The 16596-nt window shown below is 37.4% G+C and overlaps 1 protein-coding gene across 2 annotated transcripts in view; it reads left to right on the top strand.

The window, feature by feature from the left end:
- LOC130453844 (myelin-oligodendrocyte glycoprotein-like) overlaps positions 1-15825 on the top strand; it is a 28374-nt gene extending 12549 nt beyond the window's left edge. For both annotated transcript variants that reach the window (XM_056795029.1, XM_056795030.1), the window contains 2 exons: positions 2487-2618; positions 11920-15825. In XM_056795029.1, coding sequence (XP_056651007.1) covers positions 2487-2618; positions 11920-11999 — 212 coding nt within the window. In that variant the 3' untranslated portion in view covers positions 12000-15825. The remainder of the gene's footprint in view (positions 1-2486; positions 2619-11919) is intronic.
- Positions 15826-16596: the final 771 nt, after the last annotated feature.

Below are 16596 nucleotides of genomic sequence, written 5' to 3'. Positions count from 1 at the left end.
TCTTAATCAGAGCAAAGGAATTGCAAACAGCACCCCAGGGCAGGAATACCTAAAGAAGGGCACGTTTTAAATATACTTCTGCATGGAGGAGTGCTTGGAAGAGGCAGAAACATGGAAGTGTGATTAACCTCTGATTAGATTAAAGGCTCTAAGTATGGTGAATAGCTGATCAGATCAAATGGCTACAGATGTGACAAGTTTCCAGGGAGATTCCCAAGACTTTTTCCAGCAGTGATGCCAGCAAGGTCAAGGTAGCTCCTTCTTATAACTGCTTTTAACATAGCAAGGCAAGAGACCAAAGCAGTATTGCTAGTGGATAGCCAGTGCTGGCCTTGGAGTCAGGAAGAACTGGGTTCAGATGCTGCCTCTGACCTCTCAGCTGTGTGACCTTGGGCCAAGTCCTTAAGAAAGACAAATCACTATTCCCATAATGACAATACCATCGGTCCTGGACAAATGGATGTATAAAAAGAAGTGTTAGGTGGTCTGAGTATAATTCAAGAAACTTTTAAAATCAAATATTTTGAATGATCTGGCCATCCCTATGATTTGGGAAAATAACTGGTAATTAGAGTGAATGATAGATTGGAGTAGGGAACTTGAGACAGGGAGAAAGAGTAGAATGATCTAGGCAAGAGGTAGTGAGGGCCCAGATTAAGGTGGTGGTTTTCTGAGTGGAGAGTAGGGAAACATGCCTTACTGGGCTTCTCACATTGGCATTTCCCCAAGTCACTTAAGCACTGTTTGATTTAGTTTCATTCTATATAATGGGGATCTGCCAAGGTTGTTGTGAGGATCAAATATAATATATAATTGTAAAGTACTTAGCACAGTGCCTAGCAAGTAGAAAGCAGTCTATAAACGTTAGCTATTATTATCATCATCATCATCATCTTCTTCATCATCACCATCACCTGGGGTCTTCTTCCTATAAAGGAGGGTGGTTTGGGGGATGGGACCAGATAGAGAGGTTTGGGAAGTCCAATAGAGCCCAGTACAGGCAGAGCCTAACTTTAAGATGACACACAGAGATCACTTAATAGCAGGGATGGATGTTGGCTTTATTATGACAAGGAAAGATGAAAAGGGGATTTGGATAATTCTAAACTAATAACAACTACCTAAACCTCCCCCAGATCTATATGTCTCGTCACCGAGAGTCTTCACAGATTTGAGCTACTCTGATCCTTACCTATCTGGCTAAAGACCCCAGGCCCTAATATAGATAAACCTACACTAACCCATAAACCCCCCTTTTATAATTTATTTTTTTATTTGGTAAATTTCAAACATTATTCCATGGTTACAGAAATCATATTCTTTCCCTCCCTCTCCTCCCTCTGCCCCTCCCATAGCTGACGTGCAATTCCACTGGGTGTTAGATGTTAGACCTTGATCAGAACCTATTTCCATATTGTTAGTATTTGCACTAGGATGTTCATTCAGAGTCTACATCCTCAACCATATCCCCTGACCCATGTAATCAAGCAGGTGTTTTCTTTGGTATTTTTACTCCCACAGTTTTTCCTCTGAATGTGGATAGTGTTCTTTCTCATAGATCCCTCTGGCCATAACCCCCCTTTTGATGGTAATAGAGGTAGTGGGTTTTGGCATTTTGGTAGGACAAGGCCCAGGGAGAGGTCCTGGATCTAGAAGGACTCCAGACCTAATCTTACAAAAAGATGACCCAGATGGTTCAGAATCACACCAGGAAACTCATTAGATGACAAGCCAGCAGGTAAGCAGGTAGGATGGGAAAGACAAGGGAGAAACAGCCACCAAGGGAAAGAACCCAGTCCTTCCAGGTCAAACCAGAGAAGGACCCATCTCAAACCTCAGTTAACTCCCACATTTTAGAACCTTTTCCCTACATCTGCATTTCCCTGCAGACCCACCTCATCTGCTCTCTTACTTATAACGTTCCCTTGGAACATATCCCTGTTCCTTTCTCCTATTGGTAAGTTCCTCCTGAGATTTCTGTTTTTAAGAGGTATGACCCATGAGAAAGCCTCTTTTCCTCTTTACTCTCTGGTCCTCCCCCTAAAGATAAAGGTGGACTAGAGTCTGCCAACGGTCTCATCAGCCCCTGAAAGTCTCCCAGCCTATAAAGGCCCAACTTTGATGTAGCAGAAAGGTCCCTGAATTGGGAATCAGAGGATTTGGGCTTCAGAACTAGCTCTCTGACTTCATCTGGAGAATGTAGGGCCTCTCCTCTCTTCTGCTTTCCCCTTTCAAATAAAGGGATTCAGTTGGATACTTTCTAGGTTTCCTTCCATTCTCATAAGTCCTGGAGAAACCTGGTCATGATGGGAGGATTGAGTGGGGAGCAGGGAGGAGCAAGATGCAGGATCTAAACCTAAAGTCATTATCATTGCTCATGATTTCTTGCATCCTGATGCCCTCTATGTTCCCACCTTGGTCCTGTGCCACAGTTTCCCCTACATGTGATTTCCACAGTAATGGAATTTGGGACACATTTTTTTCAGAGACTCCTCCACATTGGAAGACTTCGTATCTTTCTCTGAAGATAGTCCTGTACATAGCCATCTGGATTATTGTGCCATTTTCTGGCCTTGTCTTTATCATCTGGGCTTTTATTGTCTGCAAAAAACACAGAGGTAAGCAAATGACCCTGACCCTTAAGTCTTTAGTCCCTTCCACTCTTCACTGGACTCTTAGTACTACCACAGGAACAATTAATGGAGTTCCCTATTTGCTAGAATAAGACGCTTCCTGTAGTTCTAAATATGTCCTCTGGTCCTCTGTTGAAAGACCTGGGATTTTGTCTAAGGTGATTTTGAATGGGATTTCTCTTTCTAGTTCTTGCTGCTGAGCTGTGTTGGAGATATATAGAAAAGCTGATGATTTGTGTGGGTTTATTTTGTATCCTGCAACTTTGCTAAAGTTGTTGATTATTTCAATTAGCTTTTTGGTTGAATCTCTAGGATTCTTTAAGTAGACCATCATGTCATCCGCAAAGAGTGATAACTTGGTCTCCTCTTTGCCTATTTTGATGCCTTCAATTCCTTTATCTTCTCTAATTGCTACTGCTAGTGTTTCTAGTACAATGTCAAATAATAGAGGTGATAATGGGCATCCTTGTTTCACTCCTGATCTTATTGGGAATGCATCTAGTTTATCCCCATTGCAGATGATATTAGCTGTTGGTTTTAGATATATACTGTTTATTATTTTTAGGAATGACCCTTCTATTCCTATGCTTTCTAGTGTTTTTAATAGGAATGGGTGTTGTATTTTATCAAAGGCTTTTTCTGCATCTATTGAGATGATCATGTGGTAATTGCTAGTTTGCTTGTTGATGTGGTCAATTATGTGGATGGTTTTCCTAATGTTGAACCAGCCCTGCATCCCTGGTATGAATCCTACTTGATCATGGTGAATGATCCTTCTGATCACTTGCTGGAGTTTTTTTGCTAGTATCCTATTTAAGATTTTTGCATCTATATTCATTAGGGAGATTGGCCTATAGTTTTCTTTCTCTGTTTTTGACCTGCCTGGTTTTGGAATCAGTACCATGTTTGTGTCGTAAAAGGAGTTTGGTAGAACTCCCTCTTTGCTTATTATGTCAAATAGCTTGTATAGTATTGGGATTAACTGTTCTCTGAATGTTTGATAGAATTCACAGGTGAATCCATCAGGCCCTGGGGATTTTTTCTTAGGAAGTTCTTTGATGGCTTGTTGGATTTCAATTTCTGATATGGGATTATTTAAGAATTCTATTTCCTCTTCTGTTAGTCTAGGCAGTTTGTATTTTTGTATATATTCATCCATTTCTCCTAAATTGGTGTATTTATTGCCATATAATTGGGCAAAGTAATTTCTAATGATTGCCTTAATTTCCTCTTCATCGGAGGTGCTGTCCCCCTTTTCATCTTTAATGCTGTGAATTTGCTTTTCTTCCTTCCTTTTTTTAATTAGATTGACCAGTACTTTGTCTCTTTTGTTTGTTTTTTCAAAGTACCAGCTTCTTGTCTTATTTATTAAATCAATAGTTCTATCACTTTCAATTTTATTAATTTCTCCCTTAATTTTTAGGATTTCTAGTTTGGTTTTCTGCTGGGGGGTTTTAATTTGATCGCTTTCGAGTTTTTTCATTTGCATTTCCAATTGATTGATCTCTGCTCTCCCTTGTTTGTTAATATAAGCATTCAGGGATATGAATTTACCTCTGATTACCCCTTTGGCTGTATCCCAAAAGGTTTGAAAGGATGTTTCGCCATTGTCATTTTCCTCGATTAAATTATTAATTGTTTCTATGATATCTTCTTTAACTAGACGGTTTTGGAGTATCATATTGTTTAATTTCCAATTGGTTTTAGATTTGGTTTTCCATGTACCATTACTAATCATTATTTTTATTGCCTTGTGATCTGAGAAGGCTGCATTCATTATTTCTGCTTTTCTGCATTTGTGTGCTATGTTTCTGTGACCTAATGTATGGTCAATTTTTGTGAATGTGCCATGTGGTGCTGAGAAGAAGGTGTATTCCTTTTTATCCCTATTTATTTTTCTCCATATGTCTACTAATTCTAATTTTTCTAAGATTTCATTCACTTCTTTTAACTCTTTCTTATTTATTTTTTGATTTGATTTATCTAAATTTGATAATGGTTGGTTTAAGTCTCCCACTAGTATGGTTTTATTGTCTATTTCTTCCTTCAATTCTCCTAGTTTCTCCATTAGAAATTTGGGTGCTATATTATTTGGTGCATACATGTTGATTAATGATATTTCCTCATTGTCTAGAGTCCCTTTTAACAAAATATAATTACCTTCCCTATCCCTTTTGATCAGGTCTATTTTTGCATTGGCTTTATCAGATATCATGATTACCACTCCTGCCTTCTTTCTATCAGTTGAGGCCCAGAAGGTCTTACTCCATCCTTTAATTCTGACCTTGTGGGTGTCAACCCGCCTCATATGTTTCTTGAAGACAACATATGGTAGGGTTTTGGATTCTAATCCATTCTGCTATTTGTCTACGTTTTATGGGTGAGTTCATCCCATTCACATTCAAAGTTATGATTGTCATTTGTGGACTCCCTGGCATTTTGATAGCCTTCCCTAATTCTAACCTTTTCTTCTTCAGCTCTACCTTTTAGTCCAGTGATTTACTTTGAATCAGTCCCCCTTGTCCCCTCCCTTGATGTTTCCCTTTTTAGTCCCTTCCTTTTTTTTCCCTCCCCCTCCCCCCTCTCTTTCCCTCCCTTTTTGTTCTCCCTCTCCCCCTCCCCCCCTTGGTAATCCGAGAGATGCAAATAAAAACAACTCTGAGGTATCACCTCACACCTAGCAGATTGGCTAACATAACAGCAAAGGAAAGTAATGAATGCTGGAGGGGATGTGGCAAAGTAGGGACATTAATTCATTGCTGGTGGAGTTGTGAACTGATCCAACCATTCTGGAGGGCAATTTGGAACTATGCCCAAAGGGCGACAAAAGAATATCTACCCTTTGATCCAGCCATAGCACTGCTGGGTCTGTACCCCAAAGAGATAATGGACAAAAAGACTTGTACAAAAATATTCATAGCTGCGCTCTTTGTGGTGGCCAAAAACTGGAAAATGAGGGGATGCCCATCAATTGGGGAATGGCTGAACAAACTGTGGTATATGTTGGTGATGGAATACTATTGTGCTAGAAGGAATAATAAAATGGAGGAGTTCCATGGAGACTGGAACAACCTCCAGGAAGTGATGCAGAGCGAGAGGAGCAGAACCAGGAGAACATTGTACACAGAGACTAATACACTCTGGTATAATCGAACGTAATGGACTTCTCCATTAGTGGTGGTGTAATGTCCCTGAACAACTTGCAGGGATCCAGGAGAAAAAAACACCATTCATAAGCAAAGGATAAACTATGGGAGTGGAAACACCGAGGAAAAGCAACTGCCTGAATACAGAGGTTGAGGGGACATGACAGAGGAGAGACTCTAAATGAACACTCTAATGCAAATACTATCAACAAAGCAATGGGTTCAAATCAAGAAAACATCTAATGCCCAGTGGACTTATGCGTCGGCTATGGGGGGTGGGGAGGAGGAAAAGAAAATGATCTATGTCTTTAACGAATAATGCTTGGAAATGATCAAATAAAATATATTTTAAAAAAAAGAAATAAATAAAGGGAAAAAAAAAGAAAGACCTGGGATTTGTCAGTACTTGAGGGAAACCAGCTATCACCCCTCAGTTCCAAGGCCTCAATTTATCAGGGGTAGGAGCATGGGGAAGAGACTACCTCATTTAGGAACTGGAGATAAAAGCAGGGGGCAGGCTTTCCAAAGGCTTGGGGAGAGGAACTGGCACGTGGGAGCAAACTATATCAATAAACAGATAAGTGAGATTCAAATGAAGGGAAGTCCCAGCCTCAGTCAGTTCATGGGTATTCTAGTCTGCGTTCCTTCATTCCTTCAACTTTAACAAACCACCTCAGTTTTCTTGCCCTGTTCCTACTACAGTCTCACCCAAATATCAACTGATTCAAAGAACTGGGTAACTTAGACTTTTAAAAGATTCATTGAAAATTAGCTATTGCATTTTAAATGATTTGTCTTATTTTTAAAATGATTTTAACCTTTTTCCTATTTTAAGTAGCATATATTTTTTTGTTTTTCCAGTTACAAAAAAGTTTTATTTTTTGTGTAATTATCCTAAAAGCCCAAATTCTAAGATCATTTTATTTGTTTTTAATTTTATTTGGTCAATTTCAAACATTATTCCTTGGTTACAAAAATCATATTCTATCCCTCCCCCTGCCCTTTCTGTGGCCAACATTCAATTCCACTGGGTGTTACATGTGTCCTTGATCAGAACCTATTTCCATGCTGTTGATGTTTGCAATAGGATGATCATTTAGAGTCTACATCCCCAATCATATCCCCCTCGACCCATGTAATCAAGTAGTTGTTTTTCTTCTGTGTTTCTACTCCCACAGTATTTCCTCTGGATGTGGATAGTGCTCTTTCTCATAGATCCCTTCGGGTTGTTCAGGATCACTGCATTGCCACTAATTGAGAAATCCATTACATTCGATTGTACCATAGTGTATCTGTGTACAATGTGTACAGTGTTCTCCTGGTTCTGCTTCTTTCACTCTGCATCACTTCCTGGAGGTTGTTCCAATTCCCATGAAATTCCTCCACTTTATTATTCCTTTGAGCACAGTATTCCATCACCAACAGATACCACAATTTGTTCAGCCATTCCCCAATTGAAGGGTATCTCAATTTCCAATTTTTTGCCACCACAAAGAGCATAGCTATGTATATTCTTGTACATGTATTTTTCTTTATTATCTCTTTCAGGTACAAACCCAGCAGTGCTATGGCTGGATCAAAGGGCAGACAGTCTTTTAGCGCCCTTTGGGCATAGTTCCAGATTGCCCTCCAGAATGGTTGGATCAGTTCACAATTCCACCAGCAATGAATTAATGTCCCAACTTTGCCACATCCCCTCCAGCATTCATTACTTTCCTTTGTTCACATGTTCCTCAATCTGCTAGGTGGAAAGTGGTACCTCAGATTTGTTTTGATTTGCATCTCTCTGATTATAAGAGATTTAGAACACTTTTTCATGTGCTTATTAATAATTTTGGTTTCTTTGACTGAAAATTGCCTATTCATGTTCTTTGTCCATTTATGAATTGGAGAATGGCTTGATTTTTTTGTACAATTGGTTTAGCATTTTAAAATTTTGAGTAATTAGACTTTTGTCAGAGGTTTTTATTATGAAGATTGTTTCCCAATTTGTTACTTCCCTTCTAATTTTGGTTACATTGGTGTTGTTTGTACAAAACCTTTTTAATTTGATGTAATCAAATTATTTATTTTACATTTTATGACTTTTTCTGTCTTGCTTGGTTTTAAAATCTTTCCTTTCCTGAAGGTCTGACATGTATACTATTCTGTGTTCACCTAATTTACTTCGTTTCCTTCCTTATATTCAGGTCATTCACCCATTCTCAGTTTTTCTTGGTGTAGGGTGTGAGATGTTGATCCAACCCCAATCTCTCCCATACTGCCTTCTGATTTTCCTAACAGTTTTTATCAATAGTGGACTTTTGTACCAAAAGCTGGGATCTTTGGGCTTATCATAGACTGTCTTGCTGAGGTCACTTATCCCAAGTCTATTCCACTGATCCTCCTTTCTGTCTCTTAGCCAGTACCATATTGTTTTGGTGGCCACTGCTTTATAGTATAGTTTGAGATCTGGGACTGAAAGGCCACCTTCATTTGCATTTTTTTTTTCATTATTTCCCTGGATATCCTTGATCTTTTGTTCTTCCAAATGAAATTTGTTATGGTTTTTTCTAATTCAGTAAAAAAGTTTTTTTGGAAATTCTATCAGTATGGCACTAAATAAGTAAATAAGTTTGGGTAGGATGATCATTTTTATTATGTTTACTCGTCCTACCCATGAGCAGTTAATGTTTTTCCAATTGTTTAGATCTAGTTTTAATTGTGTGGAGAGTGCTTTGTGTGGAGAGTGTTCATATAGATCCTGTGTTTGTCTTGGCAGATAGATTCCTAAGTATTTTATATTGTCTAGGGTGATTTTAAATGGAATTTCTCTTTCTAATTCTTGCTGCTGAGATGTGTTGGAGATTTATAGAAATGCTGATGACTTATGTGGGCTTCTTTGTATCCTGCAACAATAGTTCTTTCACTCTCAGTTTTATTAATTTATTTTTTTTATTAATTTCTCCCTTAATTTTTAGGATCTCTAATTTAGTTTTCTTCTGGGGATTTTTAATTTGTTCGCTTTCAAGTTTTTTGATTTGCAAGTCCAATTCATTGACCTCTGCCCTCCCTAATTTGTTAATAAATAAACTCAAGAACATAAATTTTCCCCTGAGTACTGCTTTGGGTGCATCTCATAGATTTTGAAAGGATGTCTCATCATTGTCATTTTCTTCAGTGAAATTAGTAATTGTTTCTATGATTTGTTCTCTAACTAACCAATTTTGGAGAATCATATCTTTAATTTACAATTAATTTTTGATTTGGCTCTCCATGTACTCTTACTGATCATTATTTTTATTGTGTTGTGATCTGAAAAGGTTGCGTTTATTATTTCTGCTTTTCTGCATTTGTTTGCCATATTTTTATGACCTAGTACATGGTCAATCTTTGTGAATGTACCATGTGCTGCTGAAAAGAAGGTGTATTCTTTTTTGTCCCTATTTATTTTTATCCATATACCTATTAACTCTAATTTTTCTAAGATTTCATTCACATCTTTTATCTCTTTCTTATTTATTTTTTTATTTGATTTATCTAAATTTGATAGTGGTAGGTTCAGATCTCCCACTAGTATAGCTTTACTATCTATTTCCTCCTTCAATTTCACTAGTTTCTCCTTTAGAAATTTGGATGCTATACCATTTGGTGCATACATGTTGATTACTGATATTTCCTCATTGTCTATACTCTCTTTTATCAGGATGTATTTACCTTTCCTATCCCTTTTAATCCGGTCTATTTTTACTTTGGCTTGGTCAGATATTATGATTGCAACTCCTGCCTTCTTTCTATCAGTTGAGACCCAATATGTTTTGCTTCAACCTTTGATTCTAACCTTGTGAGTATCTACCCACATCAGGTTTCTTTCTTGTAGACAACATATGGTAGGATTTTGGATTCTAATTCACTCTCCTATTTGTTTTCATTTTATGGGTGAGTTCATCCGATTCACATTCAAAGTTATGATTGTATTCCCCAGAATTTTGATATCCTCTCCTAGTTTTGTCCTTTCTTCTTTTGCTATATCCTTTTAAGCTAGTGGTTTACTTCTAATCAATCCTCCTAACCCTCTCCCTTTCTGGCCCCTCCGTTTTTGTTCCCTTCTTTTTTTTTTAGGATCTGTTAAGTTCCCTCCCCCCTCTCTTTCCCTCCCTTTTTGCACTCCCTCTCCCCTCCCCCCCTTATTTTTCCCTTCTCACTTTCCCTATACGATTAGAATTAAGACCCCAATGGATCTGGATGCTCTTCCCTCTCAGAATTGATTTCACTGAGAGTAAGGTTTAAGTATTACCTATTAGCACTCTCTTCCTCTCCTTATAAAAGTATTCTTCCCCTCCCCTTCCCAATGTGTATCTTTGTGTGATAAAGATTATCCTATTTATTTTATTTCTTCAAGTATCTCTTGGTGTCATATTCGATTCCCCCCTCCCCCCTTTTTTTGGCATATCACCTTATAGCTTTTAATGCCCCAATCTCTTCCTGTGATTGATTCTTCTAATTACTATAATAGCGAATATAATTTTTGAGAGTTACAAATAACATTTCCCCTATATATTATATAGATCTCTCTCTATATAATATAATATGTATTATATAGATCTAATTGTAGCCCTTAAAGAAGAGAGTTTGAATAAAAAAATTTTCCCCTTTTCCCTCTCTTTCTTATTTACCTTTTCAAGTTTCTCTTGATCTTTGTGTTTGGATACCAAACTTTCCACTTAATTCTGGTCTTTTCTTTACAAATACTTGGAAATATTCTATTTTCTTGAATGCCCATACTTTCCCCTGGAAGTATATACTCAGTTTTGATGGATAGATCATCCTTGGTTGAAGTCCCAATTCTCTTGCCTTTCTGAATATCATGTTCCAGGCCTTGTGGTGCGTTAGTGTGGAAGTTGCCAGGTCTTGTGTGATTCTGATTGGTGCTCCTTGGTATCTGAATTGTATCTTTTTGGCTTCTTGTGGAATTTTCTCCTTAGCTTGAAAGCTTTGGAATTTGGCAATTACATTCCTGGGAATTGTCTTTTGAGGCTTTAGTGTAGAGGGTGTTCTATGAACTCTTTCAAAGTCTATTTTTCCCTCTTGTTCAAGAACATCATGGCAGTTTTCTTGGATGATTTCTTATAGTATGATGTCAAGATTTCTGTTTATTTCTGGCTTTTTAGGTAGACAAATGATTCTCAAATTGTCTCTCCTTGCTCTGTTTTCCTGATCTGTCATCTTCTCATTGAGATATTTTATGTTTTCTTCTATTTTGTCAGTCTTTTGACTTTGCTTTGCTAACTCTTGCTGTTTTGCAAGATCATTGTCTTGTAGTTGTCTAATTCTGGTCTTTAAAAACTGGTTTTCCTTTTCAGTTTGGTCTGTCCTGCTTTTTTGTGGTTTCTAGCTGTTTCTCCAATTGGGAGTTCTTGTCCTTTAAACTGTTATTTTCTCTTTGAACTATTTCCCACTTTTCTTTCCAGAAGGCTTCCATCTTTTTTTATAAGCTCCAATTTAATTCTTCAAGAGCTTGTGGACAATTTCCATTTTTTGGAAGGCTTTGGGTTTGTTTGAATTTCCTCCTCTATTTCCTCTGTAGCCTAGATTTTTCCTCCATAAAAATTTCCAGAGTCAACCCCCTCTCTTTGTTTTTTGTTTTCTGATGGGGGTAGATTGTTGCTCCTGGGCACAATTTGCTATCACCGTGGAGGTTTTTCCTTCCCTTTTGAGTCATAAATTTGAGGGAGATGCACAGGCTCTCTGTGTATAGAGTTAAGGAGCAAGGATTTTGCCTGAGGCTCACTCTCAAATCTCCGCAGCTTCTGCTATTTGCTGCCCTTCTCTGTATTATCTTCCTAGGAGTGCCCACAGTCTGCACTCTTCAGCCTGTTGGGTTTTCAGGTGTAGCTGCTCTCAGGGGTAGGTCTTTGGTGGTCTCAGTAAGCTCCCAAGGACCTAGAGGTGCCCCTCACTCACTCGCTGATTCTGGGGTGTGCTGGTTCTGACTCTGGCTCCCTTGTGTGGTGGGGGAGGGTAGATCAGCTCGCAGTTTTAGTGGGATCCTTTTCACCCCCTTATAATGTGGAAATGCCCAAATCCTATGTACCTTCAAGGCTACACCCTACTGTAGAGTCCCTTAATTCATATGAATTTTCTTTTTTTGGTCTTTTGAGGTAATCTATATCGGTGGGTGCTAAAGAGAGGAAGAGTCTTGAGTCCAGTCTGCTGCCGTGTTTACCCCGAAGTCCTCTAAGATACTTTGAAAGCACTGTTAGAAAGAGATAATTGCCAAAATCTGGACTAGGAAAGCAGATCTTCTGGAGAAGATGCTATAAGGATGTTTTCAGAAATCAAACACTACATTATCAGATTTTGAGTGCATCTTTGGATATAATAAACTGAACTGAGGCAGGGTTGAGCCTCCTATTTATCCTATTTATCCTGATGGTAAGCACTTTGTGGAAGAGGCATGCATGCAAAGGACAGAAGCTGGAGATGGATCAGCTGTCAATCAAAGGAAAATTCCATTTGGAATATTACTGGGAAAAGCAGTTTGGAGCCAAGCCAGAATTGAATGTTTTTCAGACTTTTGGGCTGATGGTGGTGACTGAAGGAAGAAGCTGGGTTTATCTCTGAGAATTGGGATAGTCAAGTTGGAGGTGGCCTGGCTGATTTGAAGGCAGAAGAAGAAGAAGGAGAACAGTCCATATATCTCTTTCTGACTGACTCTGTTTCATGTTAGTGACTGAATTGCCATTTCTCTAAATATTCTCTAACTTAAGGTTCCCTGTAGATAATAGGATAATCCTATCCCTCTTATCTACATCCTCCACCTTTCCTGTTTTCCCCAATAAACCCTTACTTGAGATAAAGAAGAGAAAAGGGTATTTCCTCTGAAACATCATAGCTCACCCTGAGTGACTTAGAAGGAGGATGAAGAAGGGGGAAGGAGAAACTGAAGGGAAGAAGAAGGGAAGAAGGGAGATTGGAAGACAGGAGGATGGGAGGTTTAGAGGGAGGAGGGTACGCAAAAGAAAATAACTACCTGATCTATTAGTTATCTCGTATCCATCAATTATACCTCAAATATACATCAAATATCATCTATTACAGATTGGCACCCCTAAAAGACTGAACTTTACAATCCATAAAAAACAGCAGAAAAAATGTTTAAACAAGTGCTCTGTGGAATTGTGCTGGCAGCCATTACTGGATTTTGGGTTTATAACATCCTCTATAGCAAAATGACCAGCATGATTTTTGATTCTCTGGATTATCTTGGCAACACCACCGTGTTCATACTCCACTTGCCATTTCAAAGTGAAACTATACTCTGACAGATTTTGACTCAAGTTCATATCATTTCTATGGCAGCTTTATAGACTCTGACCTATTTGGAGAATATTTATAGATTTGTAATTCCCCAAAAGGCAGCTCAGATAATGGTGGTAGATACTAACTTGGAAAATGTCATTAAGAACATGTGTGAGGAATTTATCAAGGCTAAAGGACTAGACCAGATTAAGGATAAGAACAATGGCCAGACAGATAGTACACCCAAAGAGAAAGAGAGAAAGGCAAAGAAAACAAAGGTTAATGCAAAGGGAAATGACAGTGATAAGGACACTAAGTCTGATAGTGAACCTGAAAAAATTTTTCCACTAAAGGATGTCAGTATGTTATCAAGTACAGCTGGTGTGTTACAATCAAAAGTTTATAGACAGTTTATATCCCAGGAACTTGAATCCCTGAAGAAATGGGTTCCAAAATTCATCGATCAACCCTTTAAGATGCAGAAAGAACTCAAACGTGCTTTCTGTATCTTTGACCCAGATTTCCAAGATGTAGAATTTCTCCTCCCTGAACTTTTTAGTCTCCATGAGCATCACCAGTTCATTGAGAAGACCAGGTCAGAAAACAACCTGAGTAGTTGGCCCACAGAGGAGCAAAGAAAAGACCTTGATTTTGCAAATTTCACAAGCATGATCTATTAAGAAAATGTAGGAAAGACTTGCTCCAAGCTATTAAGCTCTGTTGCTCAAAGCCTAATGCATGGGCAAGATTTGATAAACTCATGCAAAATACAGGGGTACATCTAGCTTCATTTATAGATCGTCTCTCTGAAATGGTTGAATCAATTATGAGTTTAGAGGCAAATAGTGAGGAATCTACTAGTCATGTGAGAAGACAATTTTTGAAGGGATGCACAGTTCACTTAAAGAAATTTTTCAAACATTACTTCCCAAAGTATGATACTATGAGTCTGATTGAATTACATGAAACTGCAAGTTACCTCCATGAAAATCATTCAGAACAACACAAACAAATGCAAGATTTAAAGGAAAAATTCGAGGTAACAGAGAAAATTTTAAGAGAAAAGGAGATTAAGGAAATCAAGGAGCTAAACAGTAGTAGGACATACAGAAAACCTAATTATAAACCAAAAACAGTACAGAGAGAAACTAGACAATGCTTTTTCTGCCATAAGAAAGGACACCTGATTAAAGACTGTTTTCTGAAAAAGAAATATGGAGTAAATAACGACAAAACCACACAAGATAGATACAGAAAGCAAAATTCCACTTGCTGTTCTCACTGTAAGCTAAAATTCACATAACAGGCAACTAATTTGGAGGAAATGCAACAGGCTATTAAATCAGGAGCCAAACCTAAATATTCTGACATGGTTAGGAAAGGATTATGAAGCCAGACCTATAATGTATGTAGTTTGGTACATGGAGATAGAAGAAATGGTGGAAAAGAGACTGATGTTAAAATCAGGAGAATAAAGATGAGAAACAATGAAAAATTTGTGCAAGAAAGTGAATCTGTGAGTGATAGCATATTCGATCAATCAAGAGACAGGCAGAGACAAGTGATATAGATAGATGCAGTAGTTAAAGACATCGTGTCTCAAATGGCAACAGAGATAAGAGACTTAGAGAAAGGCTATATAGTAACCACACAGGAAAAAAGTGCAAATCAAGTCAAAACATTCTTGGAGAACTTTTTTCAATGCAGAGTGGACACAGGGATTAAATTGTGTAAAAGAAAAAGACAAAGTCACAAAAAACTCAAGCAAGAGTTAATGAAAGATACAGAGAAACAAAATTTCAATTCCCTACAGGTTACTGTAACTAGAGATGTAAATGCTTTGAAATCATTCACAGAATTGCATGACATCCCACCAAACTCTTCAAATTTTCATACACCAGTGCTCAAAGGAGGGATGCAAAAAGAAAGAAATGTTAAAGTTGGTGTGTGAACACTGTCAAGACAACTTCTGTATTAAACACAGACATCCTCTGGATCATAACTGCAAACACAGGGCTCATCCTTTCTCCAAAGCAGGGTGTGCAGCTATAATGAGAGCTTCTGAATCGAAGTCATCTGGAGCTTCAAACAAATTGTCTTCCAGTTGGCTAGCTCAGCAATTAAGAGGGAAACAAAAGTGTCTTTGACCTGGCAATGATTCTACACATTGTAATATAATTTACAGTAATGTGAGATTTCCTACAAAACCTGTTATTTACCTTTTGTTAACTTCTCTGATATTTTCTTATATTTTTCAGGGGTAATTGTAAAATGTAATTAAAATTGTTTTAAATCAGTCTTATTTTGGACATAATGGTTTCATCACCTCCATTACGAACAAAAATGGTGCCTTTAAATAATAACTTTGTACATTTATACATACTTTACATTTTAATTATAACTTTAATTTATAACAAATTTTAACATTTTGTTCTTGTATTGCTTTTTGATCATAACTTAAATGTATTAGGATGCCATAGAGTTGTTTCTGGTGTCTTTATACCATTGACTTTTTGGAGCTGTCTCTTAAAAAAATCTATTCTTGAGTTGAGGTACTTCAAAAATTCTTGTACCTTTATGTTTTGTGTAAATTGGTCAAATTTTGTTAGGTTATTGTTCTTAGTGCCTGAGGAAAGATTTGAAATAAGTATATCTTTCTGCCTTTGTTTTTCCAAAACAATTTTGAAATGCATTTTAAAAGAATGATCAGTAATGAATATTTGGACATAGTCATTACTTAAGAAAAATAAACCAAAAATATTTAAGCTGGTGTATGGAACTTTTTTTTTGACAGGACACAGAAAGTGTTTCAAAGCAGTGAATACCATTCTCTTCTGAAGAATATTAAAAGCAATACCAAATAATATAGAAAGAGGCAGAGGAACTTTCATATGAGGTTTGTTGTAGCTGCCTTCATAGAAGGCTAGTGGTGTTCCTTTTTGAAACCAAGATACTAAAGCTGTTAATAGAGACGAATATTTAAGAATGTTGCTCTGAATGCATGGGCAGTGTAATGATGCAAGAATATTAGTGATAGTGATCTTCTGGGCCACTGCCAAAATGTGTTTTTGTTTTATTAAATAGACAGTGAAATCTCATGTCAGCTTTTATTACAAGTAATCTATATTACAATATAATCTATTAATTAAACCATAAAAGTTTATAGACAATATAAAATAGACATATTTTTATAGAGCTTATACAAATTGATTTATTTGGAGTTATGGAATGGTTCCAAAATCACTAAAGCCTGTGAATAAGATCATTATTCTCTACTGAATGGAAGGTAGTGCCATGTATTATGTGAGCTATTGTATTCTGAGATGTAATCTTTACCACAAGCTAGAGCATCCCTGTCTTGAAGGTTCAGCAGACAACCATGCTTTTGATGCTGTGAAGATAATTATAACTATATGGAATTTTTTCCTCTGGAGTATTCCACAACTTCATCCCTTGTATTTTTTCTAATATGATTTATGCTTCAACCAAGTTCCCCTTCATCCACCCTCCATCAAGTTATTTTTATATGCAGTTTT

The sequence above is a fragment of the Monodelphis domestica genome, chromosome 4, assembly GCF_027887165.1.
Source record: "Monodelphis domestica isolate mMonDom1 chromosome 4, mMonDom1.pri, whole genome shotgun sequence".
Taxonomy (NCBI): domain Eukaryota; kingdom Metazoa; phylum Chordata; class Mammalia; order Didelphimorphia; family Didelphidae; genus Monodelphis; species Monodelphis domestica.
The sequence above is the reverse complement of the archived record's forward strand: the minus strand, read 5'-3'. Positions and strand labels throughout refer to the sequence as shown.